This window comes from Triplophysa rosa, linkage group LG24, assembly GCF_024868665.1.
Source record: "Triplophysa rosa linkage group LG24, Trosa_1v2, whole genome shotgun sequence".
In the NCBI taxonomy this organism is placed as follows: domain Eukaryota; kingdom Metazoa; phylum Chordata; class Actinopteri; order Cypriniformes; family Nemacheilidae; genus Triplophysa; species Triplophysa rosa.
This window is the reverse complement of record NC_079913.1, coordinates 6,439,953-6,458,318: the sequence shown is the minus strand read 5'-3', so window position 1 is coordinate 6,458,318 and position 18,366 is coordinate 6,439,953. Positions and strand designations below refer to the sequence as shown.

The 18,366-nt window shown below is 38.5% G+C and overlaps 2 protein-coding genes across 2 annotated transcripts; one reads left to right on the top strand and one right to left on the bottom strand.

Annotated features, from left to right (window-relative positions):
• Positions 1–14: 14 nt before the first annotated feature.
• On the bottom strand, positions 15–14,958 carry pphln1 (periphilin 1). Its single transcript, XM_057324014.1, has 11 exons — positions 14,803–14,958; positions 14,098–14,150; positions 13,830–13,894; positions 13,511–13,723; positions 13,359–13,426; positions 10,762–10,896; positions 10,372–10,547; positions 9,807–9,842; positions 8,218–8,294; positions 6,001–6,132; positions 15–841 (listed from the first exon to the last, which is right to left on the bottom strand). Coding segments are annotated over exons 2-11 (1,098 nt in total). The 5' UTR covers positions 14,099–14,150; positions 14,803–14,958; the 3' UTR covers positions 15–646.
• Positions 14,959–15,180: 222 nt separating this feature from the next.
• zcrb1 (zinc finger CCHC-type and RNA binding motif 1) lies at positions 15,181–18,217 on the top strand. The gene is made up of 8 exons (XM_057324395.1): positions 15,181–15,334; positions 15,445–15,543; positions 15,674–15,702; positions 15,795–15,906; positions 16,003–16,110; positions 16,206–16,318; positions 16,438–16,510; positions 17,494–18,217. Exons 2-8 carry the CDS (start codon positions 15,460–15,462, stop codon positions 17,632–17,634), a joined length of 660 nt encoding a protein of 219 aa, XP_057180378.1. The 5' UTR covers positions 15,181–15,334; positions 15,445–15,459; the 3' UTR covers positions 17,635–18,217.
• Positions 18,218–18,366: the final 149 nt, after the last annotated feature.

Below are 18,366 nucleotides of genomic sequence, written 5' to 3'. Positions count from 1 at the left end.
AAATATATATGAATGCTAAATTCAGCAAGTTTATTTACTAACAAAGAACTCACAAAAAGGATTTAGTAAATCAAAAGGAAAAGCATGCCTTACAGTGGGTTCAAAACATAATACTACATAAAGGAAAAGCTACACAAAAACTTTCATTGTATAATGGATAAAAAATGAATTTAAAGACAGATGTCATATGCACATCCTAATAGTACTGCATATACATTATTATTAGTTGCATGTACACGTATACATTATTTACTGGATTTCTTTAAAAAAAAGTTCATTGTTAAGAATGCATTTGAATGTAACTTAACTGGCAACAACAACATAGAACCCTTTCATTTAAACACGCTTGATCAAAAATAGACATCCTCAGTGGGTTAGTATATCTTTAGCCCCCACAATAATGATGAGCTTTGCTTTCCTTGTCTTTATTTCATTTTTTATCATAATGTTGAAAGGTTACAAATTCCGACGTACAAATGGATGAATGAGACAGCATCAGTGACCAATTTACACATATTACCCTTGTCACACAGAGTACACTATGTACAAAGGCGTTCACGTAATACATAAAAAACAATGAGGGTCTTTAGTTTGGGCTCAGAAATAACACAATACGACACTGCTGGTCGAATGAAAGGACGTCACCTTAGACAGCAGGTTCAGGCTGCCGTACGACCTCATCCAGGTCGGCAATGAAGTGTCGCAGGTCCTCAAGGCATCGCTCGCGGATCTCGATCAGGTTCTCTTTCAGAGGGTTCTGCAGGTGCTTCTCTAAGCTAGGTTCTTTGGCCACCAGCATCTTCACCACCATGCCAAATGTCTCACAGTCCTGACGGTACACCTGATGCCACACAGACCAATGTTTGGACATGTTAAAATAGTCGAACAGGGTATGTATACCACGCATAATAACATATCATAATGGTATTAAATATGTTCATGTGTTTTTACTTGAATCACAAGGATTCAGGCCTAGTCCTCCGTTATCAAAAAGCAAAACATCTATTAAGGTTTATAATTTGCAATAAAAGCTGTAAAATATTTTTAAATGAACACTTGGCAAGACCTAAATGTAAATAAAAAAGCCTAAGTTAGCTCAAGACTCTCCAGTTAGCCAGTAACTGCATTCCAGTCCATTCTTATTGTCATACCCTACAAATAAATCCAGGATCGCCCACTCCAGTCCATATGGTGATCTCACCAAACAGATCCATGAAAGCATCTTTTAATGTAATGATGTCTAGAGATTTTTCTTTCCTCTTGAGGTAACAGAAGACAAAGGACAGAGCCGTTTTGTTGTGTGTTCAGGAAAACGCTGTCGTCTGATCCACCATTAAGACATTAGAACACAGCCTGAAAATCCAAAGTCTAAGTTTGTTGTGGTTGGATAATCAAACACTTATGGCCATCAAAGCAATGCTTCAGACCCAGGGGAGTCTCCATAACCTCTGAAATTACCTTCAAATACACAAAGCCCTTAGGACAAGAAACTGATAGCTAGAGATTATATCTGAAATGAACTCTACAATTTACATCAGGAGACGGTGATAAAATCAGAAAGTGCTGTGCTGTCATGATTTTACGGTTTTATGTAGTAGCGCAACACCCCAAACTGATTAAAAAAACTAAAACAGAGATTAAGATTTCAACAAACCGCAGCCCTAAACGTATTTGTACACCTAATGTCCTCAAATGATTTATATGAACAAAATATCAATAAAAAATGCTAAACATTTCACAAAAATAGGTTTGTTAGATTTTAAACAGCAAAACAATATATATGTTGCTGAAAATAAAGACAGGAAATATCTGGACACTTTTAGTTGGACATGTCCATAGTTAATGTGATAAACTACATCTGTTCCTACTTGATGACTAAGAAAGTAAGTCTAAGTGAGCTCTAAGGTCTAGCCTCATTTTTGATTGAATATGTTATATCCAAACTGATGACGCTGCATCAAATAAATCACATTTTAGTGAGTGAGACTTAAAGCGGCCCCAACACACGCGGTTTTGCCAATCTCATATTAATCTTGAGTACCTATAGAGTAGTATTGCATACTTCGTATCTTTGAAGAGTATTTAGTTTAATCACATTTATAAAAGATAGATACAGCTGTACGATTTTTTTCGAAAGCATATGGCGCGTGGGGGGGGGTGTAGGCTGAACTAAAGCACGTGCGTACCCATTGCCAACAAAACACAGACATCAGTTTCACTCACCGCATGTGGTTCATGTCCGGCATCTTTTAGCGCTGGGACGGCTCCATATATCAGTTTCAAACGATCTCCAAATCCAGCGTTATATCCACCGTTTATATAACATTCATCACCCAAATGCAGTGAACAAACAAACACCTGAACTTCGCAAACTCTCTCTCCTGCACACAAGTGAAATGCTCCTTCTCCTGCTCTCCTTGCTGCCGTATGCTTTTCTGGGAGAATTGTCCAATAAGGGACTAAGAAAAATTGTTACGAAACAGTTTAATATGTTCGAAAAAAACTTTCCGAAACCTGTACGATCGCTGGGGGAGTGTATCGAGCACAGACATACTACGTAATACGCCCAAACTCGTTTTTTGACAAGTTGACCATGTTAAGCATGAGAAGACTGCACGTTTAACATTGTAAAGAAGTCAGAATGCATGACACACCGTTGCAGCACCCCTTTAAAGGAAAAGTTCACCAAAAAATATAAATGTCATTGTTTATTGACCCCCTTGTTATTCAAAAACTAAATGTGAATTTCTTCTGTGAAACACAAAAGAAGATATTTTGAAAAATGTCTCACATTTGTGTCCATACAATGTCAATTGGGGCCAATTGTTTAGTTACGAACGGTCTTCAAAATATCTTTGTGTTCTGCAGAAGAAAGAAAGTCATACAGGTTTGAATTGACATGAGGGTGGGTAAATGATGACAAAAATTACATTTTTGGGTGAACTATCACTAATGCCCAAACATGCCAAAGTACCTTTTGGGACCACTGTAGCTCATAACATTTCATATCTTACAAACATCATCACCTGCAAGTATTTAACACATCACAAGAACTGAACAATTGAGTTTTTTTAATAATGTATGCATGTACCCTGTATACATTTGATAATGCACACATCCTGAATCACTTGCCACTACAAGCTCTGGGTCTATAAAACGATGCATCCACCCAACTAATCATGCGGAGTAATAATTTAGCATCAAGCTCCTCATTAGCCCTTCGCATGAGGGCTCTTTCCCATGCCTGAGTCAGGTTCTAGTAAAATGAGATCACCTGGTTCCAGGAATACCAGGGCCCACACACAAAGCCCCAGAGTTCTTACAGTATGTGAGAGCTCACCTCTAATAGTCATTAAGTCAAAGTAAGAGGTTGCATGAGATCGGTCTAATAGGGAGTCAATTAGAGCATTCCAGACCTGAATGGATAAACGATTTAGACGGAGAGGAAGTTTGCAGGAGCCCGAGGCTGTGAGTTAAGACAGACTGCAGTTAGAGAGTCAATCCATGTGACTGTTTAGTTTCATTAACGCTCCACCAATAAACACGGTTGCTGGGGCCTTTTAGCCCGTGTGCTATTTTTAAAAACACAGAAGCCAACTGCCAATGATGTTCAGGCATTTGGTAGACGCCTTTATCCAAAGTTACTTACAGTGCTTCTAAAGTATACATTTTATCAGTTCCTTGGGACTCAAATTCAAATGAATTCATAAGTATAATCACATGTACAAGCACCTATTGCCGTGTCCCATGATGAGATGTTTTATAACCTTGCTTATACACACAAACCCAGCATGGCTAGAGATTAAATGCTTCATAACAATGCAAGAAATGCTGGGAAGATTTTCTCGAGTGTGCTTTAATTTCACACACTTCCTGTGAACCCCACCTCTGTTACTCAATCAAACAGGAAGGCTGAGCTGAAATGCTGGAGTCTGTGTTCTAGTTCACTCTTTTATGTGTCATTTTGATACTGTGGGAGGCTCATTCTTGATTCCGAGTAAAGATAGCAGAGAATTATTCAGGAAGGGTGGGAGATACAACCAGGGTAAAAGGGGAACGTTTCTATACTTGAAAAAACATTCCAAACGGTTCGTCGTAAGTTCACAGTTATTTTAATATCCTAAATCAAACTCGCTGTTATTGAATAAGCCTTGAGCTTTAATACATACAAATATGTATATATTCAGTTGTATAAGAAGCAATATGTATTCCCTTATATATAGACTACTTTAACAGAGATGTTGGGGCATGACACCTTGTGGTCCTGATGAACTATTACTAAAAATATCTTAAAGTAATATAAAAAGATTTACTTCTAAAAAATCTCCACATAACAACTAACAACAGGTTGGGAAAAACCTAAGTGGGCAGAGTAAAAGACAGAAGTATAACTTTTAGGTTAACTATTCCCTTAATAAAAACAATACAAAAGCAAAAAGACACCCTAATGCCTGTGATCTGCGAAAGAGGAAAGCTGGGTATAGAAACAGCACAAGAACACAGAAGTGTAATGGCCTTTGGGAAACTGTGCTCCAGTTATCAGTCTACCGTTTGTTCGACATGTTTGTCCTGACGTTTTCAGATCAAAAACATCAAACACGATTAGAGACCGAAGGAATCGTACACGCCTGATTTGCCTGTCAGCGCAAGCGCTCGGTCGCCGCTTCAGTCCCAGATTAAGCCTCATCGTGGGCCACTGAGCTATCACAACACAGATGCCCTACTTACAGTACTTTAGCGGTAAGGAATTCCGTCTTGTTAAAATCACAGCAGCTCATCAGAAAAATAAACATCTTACTGGTCAAAACAAAACATTCAAGAGCCAATCAGAACAGGGTTCGACTATATTTTATCAGAAATATAGTACAACGGCCAGGGCAACACGCTCAATCTCTAAATTTTTACGTCAAAATACACAGACAGATTTTCAATCTGAATCTAATTTAAACCTGGAGGAAGTTTTAGGACTTCGTCACACAATCAGAGGTAGTTACTAGAGACATTCACCAGTCTGGAATGGAAGTAAGCAGTGATGGCCGTTTATACAAACCTTGTTCAAGCATACAAAAAAATCTGATGCTGTATGCCAGCTAAATGTTTGTCAAAATAAGGTATAGAGAAGAGTGTAGAGATGGCTAGACCAGATTGAGAGAAAAGATAAACATCTGTTGGACACTTGTTAAACACTGAAACAACACACACTTTGTGAAATAACAGACTTTGGCTTGACAGGCATCCACACACTGTCACTCAAGTATGTCTTTAGAGGGTAAATCAAAACACACTTCACTTGAATCTCAAGTGCAGATAAAAATCCTAAATAAATCCCAGAAATGTTTTTGTTTAAGAATTTAGAAATGAATGCACATAAGAAGCTGGTTAGATTGAAAATATCTGTGCCAATAAAGCCAGGAAAACAGAAATGAAATGCAAAAATACTGCTTGCTGTACACTCTGTCTCCTATTGGTCAGCCAAACAGTTGGTCACACCCTCATGCCACTGACTGAGACAATGTTGTAGTGCGGGTGAGTCAGGTTTGGAAAGATGTAATGATGCTCTAACAAACGGAAAGAGTGTCAGTAGCTAAAGTAGGTAGCTTTGTATGAGGGCCGAGGCTCCACCCCTGGGGGATCCCATCACTTGTTTAATAGGACCAGTAAAAAAGCAAGAGTAGAGGGCAGAACCTTTAAGGCACACATTTCAACTTTGTCTACAGGGGTGAATTAGGGATTTTGCAAAGTGGGATGAGGGGGTTTTGGTGTACAGTATAAGACAAGATAAAAATCGCTCGCCCATCCACAAATTGTATATTGTATAAAGTGGTCCAGCGGTTGCAGGGTCACTTAATTTCTAATAAACAGCAAATCAGCTTTTTCCAATTATCTTTGGTCAGTTTATCAACATTAACAACAGCTTACTAATCATATACAGCCTTGTATGAGGAGGCACTAAAATTAGCATTCAATCATTTAAAAGAAATTAAAAAACATTGTTCAAACCTTCTCAATTTCCCGAGCCTTGGCAGCAATAGCTTGGGCTCGCCGCTCCTGGAAGTCGTCCATGACGGATGCGACCTCCTCTGATGTGACCGGAAGTTCTTCTGCGGGCGCTTCCATCGTCGTCATTTCCTCCTGCATCACACCAACACAGATTTTTAAAGACTAAATAAACTTGTTTATTTATGTTCAAGTATAAGAAAAATGTTTATGCTAAAACACCTTAAACGCAGGTGGTTCACTGAGAGGTACACCATTCAGGAAAGCAAAGAAATAAGCTTTGGTCAAGTAGAAAGCAAGGAGTGCTACGTAACCTAGTGACAGAATGGAAACAAGGTGGAAAAGCTGAATAAACAGGCTCTGTCCATTTAAATCTGTGACTGGGGCTTGAAAATGCTGGAATTTTCTGGAATTCCTCGGCTGGAAATAAAAAATGACTCAGAGGGCTGGACTGGCTCAAAATAAACTAACTAGCTGAATTATTTCTTGCCCTATTAGCCCTCAGGGCATGACAATGTGGCATCTACTGGCCAAGACAGCTGTTCAGCTACCATAAGTAGGGCTGTAAAACGGTCAGCCATACCAAGACAACAATCAAACAAACTACAGATGAGCAAGACGGACTTGTTAAATCCTCTAAAGGTCTTCTAAAAATAAACAAAATTGAAATTAAAATTGTGGTGGGTAGAAGCAGGTTAAAGAAACACTTAATCCAACAATGCAAATTCTGTTTTTGTAACGCTCATGTAGTTTTAAACCTTTCTAGGATAACAAAATGAGAGATTTCCATGTTCTGAGATGTGATCGGTAACTAACAACTTTCTTGACGACACAAATTCAATTGTCACTGTTCGGGTTGAACTATTCCTTTAATACAGCCATCAGGCGTACGTGGCCATTAGCAAAGTGCAAATTAGAAACATTAACACTGTCAAATATTTAACCAAACTAACCTCAGTGACAATCAGTAACAAAGTTCAGTTTGGGATGAATATTTGTTTAAGATGAGATCTCCAAAGGCATTACAGACAAACCTGGGACCACATCCTCTCCATCTGTTCTTTGTTCTTAGACAATGAATCCCAAAAGCATGAGTGTTTGTTGAACGTAGGAGACCGGTTATCAGGTCCTCCTACACTGGCAAAGCATTTCAATTCAAGGCACAAGGTTGTGGCCAATGCCCCATGAATGGAGCCATGGAAGCAGATCAAACGCTGGACGGAGATGGTCACTAACTAGAAAAAAAATTCATCTGCACATTCAGAAGCATATCTAAGTAAGCACACAAAGAGAAGAAACGTACTAATTTGACATCACTCATTCTTTTCAAAACCTGTCTGAAGGATTTGTTTACAAAGTTTGGTCTGTTTCTCATTCAAATTATATGCTGTTACAAGAACTAGAATTTAGCACGTCTATAAAACGTCTCTTTTTCTACACCCCCCCCCAGTCCAGAAATAAGCAAAAATGGGCAGAACTGTCATTTTTGGGTTTACTATTTCTTTAAATCAAACATCATATTCAGACTGAAGGCTGCGAGAGATTTTGTTCATGACTGCTGAAAGACTAAACAAAGAAAAACAAGGAGTAAAAAGAAAAAAGTAAAACTACAAATTTATTTTAGGCTCTAAGTGCTCCCTAGTGCATCCAGAGTGCTCAGAGTCATCGATAAGATCTCTCGATAATGCCAAGGGTCGAGCTAATGCGTTTCGCTCTCCTTTTTTAGCCTTGCTGCGGTCTGGGTGGCCCACATCTCGATCCCCTCAAACTCTCACTCCAGAGTTTGACTCCGAAATGTGCTTAGAGTTAGAATAAACACGACACGGACCACTTGCCTTTCATGCATCAAACAGGACCATTTAAAACTCATTTAGTCCCATCATATGGCAAAGAGTAATAAGTCAGGGGTCCTCAGTCTTTCTTGGAACCCCCTCAGCGCACAGAGAGATGGATCAGAGCTCTCCAGTTACTGTACATATTCTACAATACATTTAAATGTGGGAGGGACAATGAAACTTTGTGAAACAATTCTTTGACAAAAAAATAATTTGAGGCTGCTGGGAAACTGATGGAAATTCAAACAAGATTTGTGGATTCTTGCCATAACTGGCATGTCACACGTATTATTATTTAAGCAGATGAAAGGGGTGTTGTGGTAAGCACATCTGTTTGAGAGCCGCCCGCGTGTCTTGTGTGTGCGGTGCACGATGCGCAACTCACCTTAGAGGCCGATACTGAGCTGTGTGGCGAACCATCTCGCGATGCATTCACAGAGGGGCCGGGGGGCTTTTCTCTGTCTGTGGAAGATGAAAGACAAGCACAAAAAGCATCTGTTGAAGGACATAAGCCAACAATGCAGCTATAGTTTGGACGTAGACCAACATCCCCCAGAAAGCCGCGGAATAAGCCCTCGCTTGACTCATTTGGTACTGTTAACGTTTTCACATGCTGGAACGGATCCTTCTTGCTTTCCGAACATCCAGCTGGTATGCAGAACCAGGTGGTTTCCTCTACATTGATCGGGGCTCTTCCCTGCAGGCAAACCACAGCCAGGTGCCTGCAGTGTCAGCCCGTGACCTTCTCCATGTGAGCTGTGGGCTCGACACCTACAGATTCATTTATGCTTGCCGAATTGATTTGCAGCTCATGGAAGTCTAGAAACTGAACATAGATTTGAACTATGTTTTATATACTGTATAGTAAAATATACTAAAGATGCATGTCAATTACTTTTTGTAATGCGCCGACGTGCGCAGGCTTTCAAAAAACTGGCAATGATGTAAAAAAGAGGGTAAATAAAAACTATCTAGAGAAAGTGTAAGAAAGCTTTAACAATCAGACACTCCAGCTTACATCTGTGGCCGTTTTACGATCGCTGGCCAAAGGAAGCAGACTAACCAAACGAGGCTCTACGATGGTGCGATTAGCAACGCTTTCTCTCAAGTTACTGTGACTGTGGTTTGACCTTTCACTTACGGAAACAGAACCTCCTTATGTGCAAGCAGTAAATTAACTTTATCACGAATGCAAAAGAGATTTTTCAGGCGATTTAAAACGGCACATTTTTGTTTCCAAAATTCTAATTAAGTAAAAGAAATAAGCACTCCATAAAACTCACAGCCTTGATTTATGCAAGCAAAACATTCAAATGATCCTTACTTAAGTGAGCCACACAACTCAATTGTATTTCTCATAACTCTATTTTATGCTGGTCATTTGAACATATGTGACCCTGGACAACAAAATGGGTCTTATGGGTCAATTTTTCGAAATTGAGATTTTTACATAATCTGAAAGCTGAATAAATAAACTTTCTATAGATATATGAGTTGTTAGAATAGGACAATATCTGGCTGAGATACAACCGTTTAAAACTCTGGAATCTGAGAGCGCAAAAAAATCAAAATATTGAGAAAATTGCCTTTGAAGTTGTTAATCAGGGGCACTGTGGCAGACCATCCACTCACAAAAATAAAGTTTTTATATATTTAAGGTAGGAAATTTACAAAATATCTTCATGGAACATGATCTTTACTTAATATCCTAATGATTTTTGGCATAAAAGAAAAATAGATAATTTTGACCCACACAATGTATTTTTGTCTTCTACTAAAAATGCTCCCGTGCTACTTAAGACTGGTTTTGTGATCCAGGGTCACACATATGACCACATCATCTATATCCTCCTTAAGCCCTGCATATGTTAACTATATGATCACGGATTTTTAGTTTTGTGCTCGAGTATTTTAATGCTTAGTAAAAACTAATCTTGAAAAAAGTCCATCTCTCCATGAAAAAGTTTTACTCACCTGGAGCTCGGCCTGGACCATATGGCTCCTCGTATCCTGAAAGACATAATTTTTGTATATAACACAAAAAACAATGAGCAAAACATAAATTGCACCACTGCAGAGAATTAATGGTCTTTTTATGCATTCTTTTATCAATATTAAATGTTTGACCCTATGAACTCATTCTACTTCCATATTTTCAGAGGACCAGAGGATCTAGAGATGCTCGCCAGGGGTACGTCATCTAAACACGTGCATCCAATATCGGCTGCTCTGTGCGTTACTCTGTCCTTTATTACAGACGATCTCATTACAGTAACAGAAAACAGGGAAATGAATGCAGATGTGAGCCTTTATTAAGACAGGCTTCAAATGACATCATCCGTGATTTTAAATCTTATGGAAGAGCAAGTCTGCATTGGCCCAAACTGTCGAACACGACAGCTCAAATGAAACATGTATGTTAAGCATGTATGTTTATCTCATTTATATAAAGAATAAAGCAAAAAATCAGAAAAAGCTTTAAAAAGTGACTAAAAAAGCATTTGACTGATGCTGCTCAAGATATGGAAACACATCATACTTTTCCCCTGCTGGGGTGGAAAGGCGAGTGCTTTGCCCCGCTCTGGCGAGTAGCTGCGGCTGCTTATGCTGGATCCCGATCGGCTGTGGGGGGAAGGTGGGACGTCACGGCGGGCTGGAGAACGTTCACGTACGGGGGGGAAAGGAGGCTTTCGTCTCAGGCCGTCTCTCTCCTCACTATGAAGGACATACAAACCTTTCATGAATCTGCTCTGGTAGAACATGATGTATCATGCATAAGTATAATTCGTAAATGATTTACATTTTTACATTTATATTTAGTAATACAATGGTTTAATCCAAAGCGTCAGGCATTCAAGGTTTAGCTTTAATCAGGGGAATCAAAGCAATGACAATTTTGAGCTACAACATCACTGGTTTAAATACAAACCCTCGGTCCAGGTTCATGATGGCCTGCATCAGGTTGTCATCTCCAGCTTCAGGTCCTATGGCAGACAGAGCCCTGGCTGGAGGGTAGGTACCCTGGACCCGGGCGTTTTGGGGAGGACCTGCTCTATTGCCTGGCCTTATTAAACAGTAAAGTTAGAAATGTTGGCATCAGTTTTTCCTCATAGCTTTAAGTGTCCTGCAAAAGCATAAATGTTATGTAAAAAGAAAACAAACCAAACTATACTTTAGGGATGGGTATTGTAGTCATTTTATCAGTTATTCAGACATTCCTAATATTTGTGATTGACGTACGATCACTGCTCTGAAGTTTAAGGGCTTTAAAGAGGGACAGTCGACAAGTCTGATGACCAGTGGATTTCAACGGTAAGACGACGAGGTGCTTCTACTGACCTCAGGAAGGTCATTTTGGATGCCTGTTCTTTGAGTTAACAAGGCAACACGAAGCCACAATTTCACAATGTCCACACCTCCAAATAAATCCATCTCTGTGGCTCAAAGGCAGCCAGACAAGGTGAATTTGTCAAGACAGCTCGTCACACCTTTCACATCCCTTGCTCCGAGCAACAGATAACACATACACACTTCCTCATGTTGTCTTTACACTTCAGCTTCAGGAAAATGACTGAGGGGAAATTGCATTAGCAACAAATTTAACTTTAGTATTGCAAATCCATGACTGGTTCATTAATAAACTTTGCTGTAAGATACCTTTAATAAAGAAGAAAATGGGTTCATTTTGATTTAATGTTCTCTTTAATGACTTGAAAATCTTGAAACTGTTGGTTCTGCAGATTTCAATGACACAGAGGAGGTCTCAGAGGAGACCCTCTTAAACTACTCTTCATACCGAGCTCTGCTTCATTTAAGGATCTTGCCAGAGGCTTCACATCCTGCCTGTAAAGCGCAACTCAATATAAACTGCACAAAGAGCAAAATGAGCCTTGTAAAAAGTTGCAATGTTGCTTAGCGGAGCAGCACCGCAGCTTTGCCGAGTCCGCCCGCAAACCAAGACATTCATTAACACACATCTGTTCCAGCGGCAGTAAAACCCCCTTCGGTTTACTCAGCTCCCCCCGACCGTGCCTGCCGGGGCCCTCCGGTCACACGGGCTGATTACGTGCCACTTATACGGCCCGCTGTGCAGGCGAGCAGGAGGACGTAAAAGAATCAGAGGCACCTGGTCCAAGTGACCCTGGCCTGAACCCCAGCCGGGTTCCTATCTCACACACACACAGGACAATGTGTCCGCATACAGCGACCTCGCAAAACTTTAATGACCCTCACATCTGTTTGAAGTGCAGGTGACCCTGTCTGCCCTGGACCAACAGAGCAAATTACCACATGTCTGTCTTTACTGCCAATATGAGGCCAGGGCATTACCCAAAGCCAGAAAAAAAGGTTAACCTCGAACTCCCAATCACAGCAGATTAAAGCGCTGTAAAGGTCAAACACAAGGTAAATTTGCAAAGCATGCATGACGCGTACAAACAAAAAAAATCACACAGGTCAGTATAAAAGAAAAAGTTACTAAAGAGTAGCCTAAGCCCGTAAGTGTGCTTCTCTGAATGATAACAGCAGCGCCATCAAATGGTCAAACCAGGCTGTGCACTTTGGAATTTAAAATTGATCTGTGGCGAAGTTGTCAGTGCTCAGACTTAGCCACATGGAGGTGTAGTGCACATGTTGGCCATTTAGGTTCAAATTCAAATTGTCTGGTCTGCCATACATAAAAAAGAATGTCTGTGACAAAAGTTTACGTAATTCCCTTCTCTACAAATATCTACAAATAAATCACATGAAATTAATTTATCAAGTAAGGAAAACCATGTCATAACCATACATAAGACGAAGTCAAATGTTTTGGTAATGCACTAAAACAGGAGGCATATAAATATAAGGTTTATTTTGCTGTCGCCTGTCCTTGTTGTGAACTGTTGCAAAACCACAGGCAATCTCTCACTGCTCATCCAGAGAGAGTAACTATCTCTGAGTATTTCCGTGGAAGCTCAATCACGAAAATGAGACAAAGAAAGTAAACTGTGAATACAACACAGCTGAAGAGAAAATGTCTGTCTTTCAAAAGGTACACTTCTGCCATCTACTGGAGAAATAACCTTCAATAAACATGACATCCTTAGATCCACATGACATTAACATCACTTCCAGGTCATTGAAAAGGATCCGTTGCAAAAGAATAAATGGCAAAAATGGGCATTACCACTATTTCAAGAATACTAAGGGGAAAACATGCATCCAATACTTTTACCACAATATGCCAATTACTTTGTATAAAGGATTTTTTTTAGCTGTAAGCTCTACAGAGGTACAAATGCCAAACCAGAATGAAAAAATCTTGTGCATTTAAACGTAGTCCAGGGTGCCTTAATAATTCTCTTCTGAAAATGTATAAATATATGTACAATTATTAATCATTCTCTCACTACAACTGACCAGAAAGGGGACCTTTGAAACACACAACAAACTAAACTGGCTGCCTAATCTCTTCAAATAACATAAAGAAATGTTCTTTTGCCTCTCTCACCCAAAATCATTGACATACACCTTTACATGAAGTACCTAAAGTCCATTTGGCGGCCAGGATGTGATTCCTCTCTCGGTCCTCTGTAATACGGAAAATCCTCCTGCTAATATACAAGAACATTTGATATGATGAATATCTGAGTTATACAACTGCAGTGTACAGTACATGTCTGACCTTTGATGCTTACCCTTCGAGCAGGCGGCCCACCCCTGTGATCATTCTGAAATGAATGATGGCCATCTCCATGGTAACCCCTCTGCTCTTCGCCTTGATAGTTACGAGGGCCACCATTTGGGTAAAACCGAGGGCCCTCGTATTCAAAGCCACGGCCATATTCTTCCTCCGGCCGCCCGAAAAGAGGTCTCCTCTCTCCTGGGACCCCTCTTGCATACCCTGGACCCTGGAACAGACGGTTTGTTGCATGCACAAATTATAAAAACAAAAGCAGTTAGATAAAGCTGCGTACATAACCATCTAAAAGTGTGAGTATGAAAATGAGTATTTACCACTCTCTCTGCATGAAACCGTTCTTCGTAAACATCCCTGAGGTTCCTGTCTCTCCTAAACGCCACTGAGAGAAAACCATACAGGGCATATTAGTTTCAGATTTAACATAATCACAAAAGGCTTTATATTATCACAAAATACCTTTATATTAGACCGGAGTCAATGTTATTGGTTCAATGTTTTATTGATAAGAAACATCAGGATTTAATAGAAAGTTTACACTAAAATCATGTAAATTAAATATTTTACCATCTCACAGTAACTTACTTTTATAATTTCAGAATTTTGAAGGGATGTCTTCAGCTGTATAATGTTGTTAGCTATCAAAAGATGAACAAAAAACCGGAAATAAGACAAATACATTTATTTCACAAGCACATCTGTACATTTGGCAGCGTATTTTACTGTAGAGCAGTGGTTCTCAAACTGGGGGGCCCCAAGATGGATCCAGGGGGCCACAGATTTTGTGGCATTTTATGAAATATAGAAATTTATCATAGATTTTATGCAATCAAACATCAGAAAAATGACACCACCAACCAAAATAATTGAGGTTCCAGCATTGTATAACTGAATGTTTTTGGTTTAATAAAAAATTATAAGTTTAAGATTATACGTCTTTATATGGGGGGCCGCAAAGCGATGCACTTAACACAAAGGGGGCCTTACAACGAAAAAGTTTGAGAACCACTGCTGTAGAGCATATCAGTAACGTTAAACACAAATGTACTTGAACAGAAATCTGGCAGATTCCATTAGAGGACATTTCAAATATTTCAGGTGCAAAAGGCCGGTTACAATGCAAATCACATTCAACAAGAAATCTCCTGGTCCGTGTGTTGGTTATTTCAGCATAATAATTAGCATCTATATAAATAAATGTTTGAATTAATTCCGACAATGTAATACAGTTTTCCACCAGTAACGTACATACCGAGAACACATGCGTAACCCAAACAAGCGTTTACATACCGTTCACATCCTCTGCTTGACATATCATGTAATATAAATCTATCTTTTGTAGCCAAGGAACTTAAATAAAATATGAATTATGAGCACGTTAAAACACGCTCAGCTCGTTCTCAAAACAAAACTCCACACAGCTACGATCAAAAACAAACTGCTTCCGGGTCCGCAGAAGTCTTTCTTTCAAAATAAAATGCAATTGGCACATATATGTTACTAAAATGTCTGTAAATTTGAAAAATAACATAATAATCGGTAAAAATGTACATATATTATTAATATAATGTATTATATAATTTATAGTATATAAATGTATCATATATATTAATATGCATTATGTAATTGTTTAATGCTGGGAGGTGTCTTGTTTTGACAGCGGCCGGACGTTCTTTAGATTCCGGGTCAGCCTGCTCTGACTTTTTGGATTGGATTTACATTCTGAATAAATGTCTAAATTTTACCTAGTTTTGACATGATGCACGCAGTTGTTGTACTTATCGTAAATATGCTTTAAAATCAGCAAGACTCTCTCGGTTAGGTATGTTTGATATGTGTTCCTGTGTCTGCGTTTTGTTTGTGTATTTTATCCTTTGCTTGGTTATAAGGGTAACGTTATTTGCATGACGTAGATGTTGTCTTCTTTTCCAGATATAAAAGATAACGATGAGTGGAGGATTAGCACCCAGCAAAAGCACTGTTTATGTGTCCAATATACCATTCTCATTGACAAACAACGATTTGCACAAGGTGCTAACTTACGTTACATTATGCAGATCAGTTACATAGTTCAACCTACTAAACATTGGCAATAACTTATTTTGTACGTTTATTTTTTTTTAAATGTTAATTTGAACGTTTTTTTTCTATTTCCTTAAAGTTATGCACTAAATATGGCAAAGTGGTCAAGTAAGTGTCTTTGGTTGACATCACACTTTTTAGTCTGTTGTTTTGCACTGTGTCAAAGTATGGTATGATGATAATTGTGGTATTTTCTAAAGGGTGACTGTTGTCAAAGACAAACAGACACGTATGAGTAAAGGAGTAGCGTTTGTGCTGTTTCTGGACAGAGAGTCTGCTCATAATTGTGTCCGTGCATTGAACAACAAACAGGTATGCTCTTTAACCGTAGTATTTAGACTTTTTCAGCTTATTATCAAGAAGCACACATGAATTGCAAGTGTTTGATTGCTCTTGCTAATCTTTCAGTTGTTTGGAAGAACAGTGAAAGCCAACATTGCCGTTGACAATGGCAGAGCTGCAGAATTCATCAGGAAGAGAAACTACACCGATAAATCTAAGTGTTATGAATGTGGGGTACGTTTTCTAATTGATAAAATCCTAACAATAAGATCAAATATATGAAAGTATTTATATTATTATCGTTCTATCATATTATTTACCTCCCTTAGGAAGTAGGGCACTTAAGTTATGCTTGCCCAAAAAATTTACTCGGAGAGCGAGAACCTCCACCTAAAAAAGAAAAGAAAAAGAAGAAAAAGGCCCAGCAGCAGCCTGATGAAGTGTAAGTACTATGTAATAATTATGTATTTTTCCCTTTAAAACTATTCATTTTCCTTTAGGAAAAAATAAGTACTTTACCTTCAGTAAGTACTATGTAACAATTGTATTTTTTTCCTTTAGAGAACCTGAGGACAGTGATGATGAGGGAGAGGATCCAGCACTGGACAGTTTAGGTCAGGCAATAGCTTTCCAGGTCAGTAAGTGTATTAAGCATTAATGCTATGGGTCGATTCTGGTGTCTTCAATAAGGTCGTTCCTTCCACCACTTATAATGGAATGTATTTAATGGATGCACAGGTGCTACATACCAATAAACCATGAAAAACATTTTAAAATAACATTAGTAAGGTTAGTTTACACAAACCTTAAATGTTATTGTTAAACAACTCATTGTTACATGTAAACAAACAAACAGCTTTGTAAACTCAGAGCAGCTTTAGTTGACATGGAATCTTAAAGTCACCATGAAATCAAACAGGGAAATTCTAAGTGTTTTACACAGTGTTGCAATGATTATTATAAATGATTTATCCATGCACACCATTATTATTATTTTTATTAATTTGCACTTGTAATCTTTAATCAAAAACATTAAGCTCCTCTCGCCCTCTCAACAACAACTCTTCACCACATGACGTAAGCAACAAAAAGAGGTAGGACAATACTGACTGTCCAATGGACCAGGCATTTTAAGCCTTCGCCTCCAGGCCCAACTTACAACAAACCAATCAAAAAGGGAAGGGCAAAATAAAGCCCGCCCTACATTTTTTTCTAATTTCAGAAGCGTTTCACTTGGATATACGTCACGATACAGAAAAGAAGTCAATCGCAACTTCCGTTTCATGGTGACTTTAAAGAGACATCGCTCAAAAAGGAAAACTATTCCTTTTCAAGACTTTCAAGAGTTGTTTTAAAGAGTTATATCACACCCATTAAATTGCAATATACAGTATTTACCAATACATTAAAAAAACACTAGTATCAGTGTTGTGACACACATGGTCACAATGGATCAATACAGACTGTATAAGCAGATGTTTATAGTGGTTTGAAAACATTATACATTGCATATACAAGTCATTATACATGATACATATACATACAAGTCATTATACAGTAATGTTTCCAGTTAAATTGTTTCAAAGGAAAATATGAGTTTTCTTCTAACGTTAACAGCAAGCTCGCATTGAGGAGGAGGAGAGGAGACGGAAACAGGTCACAGAGGCGGCGTCTGAAGCGTCAACATCAGCGGACACCCCCAAGCTAAGGATCAAAAAGAGCACCTACTTCAGTGACGAGGAGGAGCTGAGCGACTGACTCATACCTATATGTTCTCAAAACACATTTTTTGTTTTCTCAGCCCTTTTTTACCCATTAAGGAGATCACAATTTCTTTTTTTTAACAGTGTGTTTTGTTGACATTCAGGGCAAAAGAAAGCTGTAGTTATATTGACCTGAGATGGTGATTGTCAATGCTCCTCATTCAGATATACAGTCTTAAGTTTTTCACAGGTTTAAAATATCGGGTACAGAGAGTACTGTTGTAAAATGTATTATTTTTATCTTGTAAATAAAGCAGTTTTGTGAGTTTCAGCATTCTTGTTATAGTATCTAGAAAATGTTAAACAAATGTTTTTGTTTTTTTACTTAAACAGCTTCCTGTCATTTTCCTGTCATCGTGTCCTCAGCTTTGGCAATGAGTAAAGGCATTTGTTTAACCCACTAAACATTTATTGAAGATAGATATGTAACTCTAAATATGTAATGCATTTAAAATACAGCATAAAAGCTAAAAAAAACATTGTGCTTTTTATAAGTGTTACCTGACTAATGTTTTGAAAATAAAAGTCAAATTTAAAGAGCACAACCAAACGTGTTCTTTCCATAAATGACCAATGTAATGAAAAATGTTGAATTGAAAAATGTTTTTAATAGCAATAAATGCATTTAAGGTGTACATTTTTGCCCATTGAAGTGCTCATGCACAATAATTTTCCAGTCAGCTTTCTGCTCAGTGAACTGGACTTAAATTCTCACGGCGCTCATTCT

Coding starts and splice junctions, on each gene's coding strand:
- pphln1 (XM_057324014.1), bottom strand. Junction 13,724..13,829: donor GGTTTCATGCAGAGAGAGTG/GTAAATACTCAT, acceptor CGTCTGTTCCAG/GGTCCAGGGTATGCAAGAGG. Junction 10,897..13,358: donor GGCCGCCAAATGGACTTTAG/GTACTTCATGTA, acceptor CTGTTTAATAAG/GCCAGGCAATAGAGCAGGTC.
- zcrb1 (XM_057324395.1), top strand. CDS start 15,460: ATGAGTGGAGGATTAGCACCCAGCAAAAGCACTGTTTATGTGTCCAAT. Junction 15,544..15,673: donor CAAACAACGATTTGCACAAG/GTGCTAACTTAC, acceptor ATTTCCTTAAAG/TTATGCACTAAATATGGCAA. Junction 16,111..16,205: donor CTAAGTGTTATGAATGTGGG/GTACGTTTTCTA, acceptor TACCTCCCTTAG/GAAGTAGGGCACTTAAGTTA.